The 8,845-nt window shown below is 43.7% G+C and overlaps 1 protein-coding gene across 1 annotated transcript; it reads right to left on the minus strand.

The window, feature by feature from the left end:
- Positions 1–1,785: 1,785 nt before the first annotated feature.
- Positions 1,786–6,438, minus strand: LOC138154550 (N-alpha-acetyltransferase 10-like). The gene is made up of 2 exons (XM_069079475.1): positions 3,895–6,438; positions 1,786–3,652 (listed from the first exon to the last, which is right to left on the minus strand). Exons 1-2 carry the CDS (start codon positions 4,375–4,377, stop codon positions 3,416–3,418), a joined length of 720 nt encoding a protein of 239 aa, XP_068935576.1. The 5' UTR covers positions 4,378–6,438; the 3' UTR covers positions 1,786–3,415.
- Between the last annotated feature and the right edge of the window lie 2,407 nt (positions 6,439–8,845).

Here is an 8,845-nt window from a genome sequence, read left to right on the forward strand (position 1 = left end):
TAAATTTGCATTTCCATTACAGCCTCACAGGGTTATTGTGAAAATGAAATGAAATAATGTATATAAGGCACTTTGTAAATGTCAGTTATTTTTGTCATTATTATGCCCAAGAATTTTTTTTTGCACTTATTTAAGGAGTTTCTCTCTCCAGGAGGGTCTCAAATGTTGAGTAAGTTTGAGCCCTGAATGAAACTTCTCATCTATATAACATTTATAAAGGTTTCCTCTTAGGCAGATTTTCTCATGCTGAATAAGGTGAAGACTTGTCTTAATTTATGGTCTTATGATTCAGGGTGGCAGAGATCTTTAGAGGTCATTCTAATCTAATCCCTCATTTTGCAGATAAGGAAAAAGATGCAGAAAAGTAAAGTTAATCAAGTTAGCAGGTAACATGAGAACATTTCATCAAGTTAGAGCTTGAAGGCACCTCAGAGCTATAACTTCTGCAACCTGCCATAAGGAACTGAGGTCCTGAGAGAGGGGTATGGGCCCACAATTGCTCAGGTGGTAAGGGGCAGAGCTTAGGCCTGAACCCAGACTTTCTCAGTCCAGTTCCTGTGGTCCGAGTTCTACGTGCTGGCAGTGCTCAAGGCACCAAGCCTAGGGGCTGAGCCCAGAAAGACAAAGACACCAACTCCCAACTCCCTACCCACAAGGAACTTACATTCAATTGAAAAGCTTTAACATGTATACAAAGTTTAATACATGGGAAGTTGAAAGAGAAAGCATTAGCCAGTAGGGGCTGGGAAGGATTCACAGACGAGGTATCTGAAAATAATAAGCCTGGAAGGAAGTTAAGAACCCTGAAAGGCAGATGTCAGCATGGGCAGTGCTTCCTGGCATTAAAGCCAGCTTATATGAATGCATGGAGATGGAAGACAGAATCCTAGGAATAACGAATCACTTGGTTTAGTGGAAAAATAGGGCTCCCAAAGGGGTGTAATATGAAATAAGGCTGACAATGTAGGTGGGAGCCAGATTGTCAAGGCCTTGAATGACAGACTGATGTCTTTTTCCCTAGAAGCAGCAGAGATCTGAGGAAGGTTTTTGAGTTAGGGAGTAACATGGTCAGACCATCAGATAACCACCTCCAAGGCTCCCTTCCATCTCTCTTTCTGTAATCTGTGACTCCAAGGTCATAAACCTGGATAAGCAGAGGGATTGTAATGACCTGAACGGATAGCTAATGAGTTCTGTTGGGGACTTACTGAGTTTGGGATGGTTATGAGGCATCCAGAATCCAGATGAAAAGTTTTTGAGAACAGACTTGGTAGGATGGACTGTTTGTCTTCCAAGTTCAGTGTGCTTAAATTGAGACACCACCAGAACATCAGCCACTGGATGATTTTTTTTTTCAATCATGGCAACTTATAGAGTTGTATATGAGAGGACTAAACACAACACACTAAGAATTGTTATCTCTCAGTGCCTTGCACAGCCAACATTTAGTAAAAGCTTACTGATGTACTAATGATGTAGGATCATCTAATATATTTTACAAATGAGGAAATAGAGGTTCCAAAGAAAGAAAGTCACCAAAGTAGTTGGTTACAGAACTAGGACTAGAACCCATATATCCTCGTCCCCAGTGCAGTGTGCTTTCCATTTCATATTGCTGTCCCTAGAAATGTGTGATGTGAAGATTGTGCCAGGGCAGAGGAGGGCAAGCCCATTCCAATGAAATAGGAGAAGGGAAGGAATAAGCATTTATTTGGCACCTACTATATTCCAGGCACTGGACTAAGCGTTATACAAATATTCTCTCATTTAATAATCAATTCTTGTCTTCAGATGTTGAAGGCAATAATAATATTTATAATAAGGATTATTCACAGTCATACTGTTTTTATAAATCACAATGATGTATGATAATGGCATCTCTATTTGTACTGCTAGAAACTACTGGTTATGGTGCCACTACAGATGGGTGCTGTCAAAACTCAGTTGGGCCCCTCTGCTCCTTAGCCATTCATTTACTGATTTTCAATTCACCTCAACTCCCTGTTACATTTTCTACAGTGGCTGTTCCATATCTTTCCCATTCTCAAGAACACAACCTTTCCTTTGCCCTCCCTCTTTCCTAACCCTCAGCTGAAATCACAGTAAAACTTCCCTTCTTCTCACCTCAATTTTACCTTCACTCATCCTTTCTTCCTTCATGTATAGGAGAAAAAAAGACTTCTCCCAAATTGATCCTTCTTTGATCCCATCCTTCATACCACCTTCAGATAAGGATTCATGGAAGAAATGAGCTAAGCCTTGAAAGAAGACAGATTCTGAGAGACAGAAAATTTGGAAGTGTACACCAGGCACAAGGGACAGTTTGTGTGAATGCATATTGACTGTACATTGCAAAAAATGTCCCTATACAGATGGTGGTGGTGGTTATTATTTGTCCTTTTTTCTTGAAGAGGATCATGACATAAGGGAGGTGGTCATGACATGCAAGTGAATTGGATTGTAGTGAGGCAGGGATCTACAAAGTCACCAACCTCACTTTCTCCTCTGGAGCCATCTGGGTCCAGTGGACAGATATAGACCAGGAAGACTAGAGATGGCTCCGGATGCAGTGAGGGGCCTTAGCCTCTTCAAACTAAGATCTTTAAGTCTCAGTTTAACTGAAGCAACACCCATTCAATGACTAAGGCTTAATAAAAATTGAGGCAGAGAATGGCCTCTTTACCTAGTAAATATGTTCCATATACATTATATATAACTTGTTTTATGCACTTTAAAAAAGACCCTATAAGTAGGGCATAACAATAATAACATGAATGATCATCATAACAATAGCATTTCTATAGTGCCTACTATGTTCCAAGCATTACACTAACTGCAATTGCAAATATTATCTCATTTGATCCTCACAACAACCCTACCAGGTATGTGCTATTATTATCCCCATTTTACAGTTGACAAAACTGAGACAAATGTAGTTAAGTGACTTGCCAAGTTAAGGTCACATGGTTATTAAGTATATGGGTAAATTTGGACTTCAATCTTTTTTTTTTTTTGCTTTTTGGAGGGGGGAAGGCAGGGCAATTTGGGGATAAGTGACTTGTCCAAGGTCACACAGCCATAAGTGTTAAGTGTCTGAGGCCGCATTTGAACTCAGGTCCTTCTGACTCCAGGGCTGGTGCTCCATTCACTGTGCCACCTAGCCATCCCTGGACTTCTGTCTTCTGGCCACAGAATCTGCTCTCTCTCTCCATTGTGCCACTCAGCTGCAAAATCCCCTCTACAATCCCCACCAGCTTCTTTTTTTTCTTTTCACAGAAATCCACAGCCCCCAGGGCTTCAAACAGTTTAACTGGCAGGACTGCTAGGGGACAAGGGGAAGAGAGACAGAGATGGGGGTGTCTCTTGAACAGTGGAACCCCAGGCCAGGGCCTCTAGGAGGCTGAGTCAGGGGCCTCTAGGAAGCCCAGTCAGAGGCTTCTGAGCTGTCCTTGACATCGGTGCTCTCTGTGGTCTTGCTGACCCTGCTAAGATCCTTGCTCTCCCCTCCACTGCTGTCCTCAGCTGTGGGGCCTAGGCCCTTCTCCTCACGGCAGCAGTCCCCTGAACAGCTGGCTTTGGGGTCCATCTTGTTCTCCAGGGACGCCAGCGGTAGATGTCTCCCTTTCTCCTTCACCTCCAGTTGCTTCCTCAGCTAACATGAGGGTGAAAGGACAAGCAAGTAGACAGACAGGCGGAGGAACAGATGGACAGTGAGAGGACAGAAGAGGGGGAAAGGGGGAAAGAGAGACAATCAGGAGGAACCAGAGAGACCATCCTGTGTCTCTAGGAAGAGGCAATGTGGCCTAGTGGAAAGAGTACTGGACCAGGAGGGAGTCAGGAGCCCTGGGCTCGGGTCCTGGCTCGACCACTGTGACCTTAGGCATGTCCTTTCACCTCTCTGGGCCTCAGTTTCCTCATCTCTTTGGCCATCTGGGTCATAGCATAGGCATCCTCCCCGTCAGCACAGTATTTGGGTTCCACCTCACTGATCCGAAAGTTAAGTGTGTTGGAATACAGGTGCAGAGCTGCTTGGTTACTTTTTCTGACATGCAAGGAGACATATTTTACACTGAAGTTTTCAGTCATGGTCCTTGAGGCCTGGTCCATAAACTTCTGTGCTAGACGTAGATGGCGGTGAGAACGCTTTACAGCCAAGGATGTGATATGTCTGTAGGGGACCTCATCTGGATCTTCCTCCATCTTGGCCAGGACATGGCCCATGATCTTGCTGTTCTCATCTTCAGCAATGTAAGAAAGCTGAGGCCATGACAGACCATGGTAGAAATAGTATTTCATCTGATAGTCTTCCGGAAGGCATGGCAGGTTACAATGCTGCATATTCATCAGGTCTTTTGGCCCTGCCTTGTGAATGTTCATGGCACTGAGACCCAAGTGGACAGCGCTGGGTTGAGGTTTGGTGAGGAGAGACAACAACCGTACTCCAAGCTGCCACTACCGTGCTGGATCCAGGTCGCTGCTTGGCAGTTCCCCACCAGCTTCTAATGCTGTGATCTGAAGGTAAGAAGATGATGACAGTTTGGGAGTCAGAGGAGCTAGTTTTGAAACACTGGCTCTGCTGCTGTTAACCTGTGTTAACCTTCAACAAGTCACCTAACATCTCTGAGCCTCAGCTGGCTCATCTGTGAAATAAGATGACCTCTCATATCTTTATGAACTCCAAATCTAAGATTCTATGATGATAAAGCAAGACTAAATAAGGGGGAAGTGAAGAGAAGGTAGTTAATAGTGTAGTGGAGGAGCCAAAAATAGCTAACTGTGCTGAAAGGCATTCCGTCTACTTGGAAGGAGATAACGTTCCATTTCACTCTATACCAGTGAGATCACATCTGGGGCATATGCCGAGTTCTGGGATCTACATTTTAGGAGAGACATGGGCCTGCTAGGAGCGCATTCAGAGGAAGGTGATTAGGAGAGTAAGGGAATCAAAGACCTCGCCACATGGAGATGATCCGAAGAAACTAGGGATGGTTCGTCTTGGGACCTTCCTTCGGAGATTATCTCCACTTCGGTCTGTATTTATGTCTGGACATAGTTGTATACGTGTTGTTTCCTCCATTAGACTGCGAGCTTCTTGAGAGGATATGTTTCTTGCCTTTTTTTGTATTCCCCAGCACAATGCCCGGCACATGATTAGTTGTTGTTCTTTTGTTCTAGAAGAGGACCAAAATGACCTCACTGTATTGGGCTCAAGGCACAGTGCGTCCGGTCTGTGGCTGATCAGACCGATACGAGCTTGGAAGACTCCACCACAAGTTGGCACAAATAGTCCACGTGAGCATTTGGGGTGATATCTTTACAACTGCACCTCTCACGTTCCTTTCGAGCTACTGCAATTCTGCTGTGTTCACAGAGCACAGCACCTTCTTTGATGAGGGCACACCATGCAGGGTGGTCTTATGCGAGTGTCTCCCATGTCACATAATTGATTCCAAAGCTCTTCAGAGAGACCTTGCTCTCTTGTCCTTGTATCATTTCTTCTGACCTCCATGTAAGTGCTTGCCTTGTGTGAGTTCTTCATAAAATAGTCTTTCAGACATACATATGTTTGACATTCGAACAACATGCCCAGCCCATCATAGTTGTGCTCCTTGCAGTAGAATCTGAGTACGTGGCAATTTAGTTTGAAAAGGGGCATCAGTGTCTGATACTTTATCTTGCCAGGTGGTCTTCAGAATCTTCCTAAGACAATTCAAATGGAAATGTTTCTGTTTCCTGGCATGTCACTGAGGTCAACACAATGGATCTGCAGACCTTCAGTTTGGTAGTCAGTCTAATACCTCTTCTCTCCCACACTTTCCTTTGGAGCTTCCCAAACACTGAGCTAGCTCTGGCAATGTGTGCATCAACCTCATCATCTATGTGTACATCCCTGGAAAGTATACCTCCAAAATAAGTGAGCTTATCCACAGCATTCCACATTTCTCCATTTGCTGTAACTGATGGTTCCATATGTGGATGGTGTGGTGCTGGCTTGTGGAGAACCTGTGTTTGCTTAGTGTTAAGTGTTAGATCAAAATTAGCACAAGCAGCAGAGAATCCATCCATACTTTGCTGCATCTCCACCTCAGAGGCCGCATTGAATGTGCAATTATCTGTGAACAAAATGTCACACACAAATTGTCCCTCTACCTTAGACTTGGATTATAGCCTTTTCACATTAAATAATTTACCATCAGAACTGTAGCAGACCTTGATGCCGTTTTCATCCTCGTTGAAAGCATCTGACAACATGACTGAAAACATCATGCTAAAAAGCATGGGAAAAAGCACACAGCCTTGCTTCAGTCCATAGCCTTGCTTCAGTCCATTGGTGACTGGGAAAGCATGAGAGCATCATCCACTATCCAGAACCCATACAAGCATGCCATCATGAAATGGATGTACAATATTGATGAACTTCTCAAGGAAACCACATTTTGTCATAATTTTCCACAAGCCCTTGGTCAGATCAGTGAAAATTGTGTACAGATATCTGTTCTGCTCCTGGAATTTCTCCTGGAGTCAGGCAGCAAACATCTTATCAACTGTTCCTTGGCCCTTTCTGAAGCCACACTGGCTTTCTGGTGGTTGACCATCTTCCAGGTGAAGGATCAGCCTATTGTGGAGGACACTGGCAAGAATTTTTTTTAGTTTTCAACATTCATTTCCATAAGATTTTGAGTTCCAAATTTTCTTCCCATTCCTTCCTTCCCCCTATGCCAAGATGGCATGAAATTTGACATAGGCTCTAAGGACACTGACAAGAATCTTGTCAGTAGTGACAAAGAGAGAGACCTTCTCCCCCCCAGCATGATTGTCACAGGATAACCTGTTTCCTTTATCTTTATAGAGATGGACAATGGAGGCATCCTCAAACTCCAGGGGGATAACCTCTTCTTGCCATATAACCCAGAAAATTTCAGTCAGCCTTTGTGGGAGCAGTGGACTCCCTTGTAAATCGCAGTTGGAATAGAATCAGCACCAAGTGTTTTACCACATGAAAAGAGCTTAATGGCATCCAAAAACTTCTTCAGTTGGAGCTTCAGCTAGAGAGGGATTGACTTCAACCTGAGGTATGTGGTCAATGGCTTCAAAAGTGATTGATGATGGTCTGTCGAAAACACTATGGAAGTGTCCAGCCCATCTCTCTAATCAATGTGACTCTATCACCTTGAAGTAGTTGAGATACACCAAGCTGGGTAGTTGAGATACACTGAGTCTCTGGCCCATACATAGTCTTCAGGACATTATAAAAGTGCTTTGGATTGTTACTATCAATGTAAAACTGAATTTCACCTGTCTTCTTACTGAGCCAAGAATCCTGAATCTCTCTAAGGTTCACTTGTGCTTTATTTCCGAAGCAGTTAAATCCTGCCTTCTTAGAGATAGATGAACTATCCTGCTGGTAAACCTTGTGGAGTTTTTTTTTTTTTTCCATTTTTTGGATTCTGAATTTCCCCATCATTTTTATCAAAGTAAGCTTGATGTTTGCATGTTGTGGCTCAGATAAGTAAAGGTGATCCTGTATACCAAATCTCTGAAAGCTGGTCACCCCTGTTCTGCTCCATTGTTGCCAACCATGTGTTGACTGAGCTTTCCCTCCAAGTCAAAAACAAACTGTTCATGCAGGGAGAAGTGCTCCAATCTGTTGACATTGTCTTCTGATCGTCATCTTGCCTTGGGGCTGCTGTCTTTGTTGAATGCAAATATTTAGCTTGGCAAGGATCAGTACAGCACTCTGTACCACATATCCCCTTCCTCACTCTCACATCCTGTCAGTCTCTTCTCCTTACAATGACACAGTCTGTTAAATGCCAACGTTTGCTGCAAGGGTGCATCCACAAAGTTTTATTGCATTTAGATAAATGGAAGACAGATGATGAGGTCATGAGGAGTACAAGTCTTCAGTAATAAGTGACCATTGCTCTTGCTATTTTCAACTCCATTGCTCCTGAGGCCTCCATGTCATGTCCGGTAGTCTGTGCCTACTCTTCATTAAAGTCACCCAAAATTATAAGCTTGTCCTTTTTTAGCACATTGATGATGAGGGCCTCCAAGTCTTCATAAAATTTTTTCTTTGACTTCATCAGGTTCTGCACACTGATGATAGTGACACTTTCCTACAAGTGGCAGTCATATTGTCATGAGCCTGTTTTTTGCTCCTTTGGGGAGGTATTCAAAATTGTTGACTAGATTAGTTTTGATTGCAAAACTTGTGCCAGCTTCAGGATGCTCCCCATCACTGTGCCCACTCCAGAAAACACATGTATCTAACTCCAACTTTACTAAGCTGGCCTCCATTTGCCAGCCTTGTTTCACTCAGGGCTGCTATTTGGATGTGACACCTACTGCGTTCTCTTGCAAGAAGAGCTGGTTTGTCTCTCAAAGAGTCTACTGGATTTCATGTTGTCCATAAGTGTGCACACATTCCATGTACTGATGGTGAACAGAATCATCTTTGCAAAGGTTTTTGCACATTTTTTGTTTGTTTCAACCTCAAGGTGTGATCTCCCCTTGCCACGGTAAGCAGGCCAGGACTGGGTGAAGCAGACAATTTTTAGGGTACCTTTACTAGGCCCTTCCTCACACCGAGAGGTGAGCAGTATAATCCTTAAAAGGCTGCTCAGACACCCAGGGAGCTGCCAAATCCCACTGCTGCTTCCAGTGAGAAGATGACCTATGGTCTGGGTCACCTGAATGCAGGATTCTGACTACAGCTCCCAGTGTTTCTGCACTTGATGCTTTGTCATTTGCCAGTTGCCACAGGACTCTGAGATAGGTAAAAATGGTAAAATGGTTTGGGTGATGTCTTTTGACTCATGTATAAACTGGATTTAAGTGAGGC

This window comes from Petaurus breviceps, unplaced genomic scaffold (genome assembly GCF_028583685.1).
Source record: "Petaurus breviceps papuanus isolate PSGF00001 unplaced genomic scaffold, PetGlider_PUasm1.0 91041, whole genome shotgun sequence".
Classification (NCBI taxonomy): domain Eukaryota; kingdom Metazoa; phylum Chordata; class Mammalia; order Diprotodontia; family Petauridae; genus Petaurus; species Petaurus breviceps.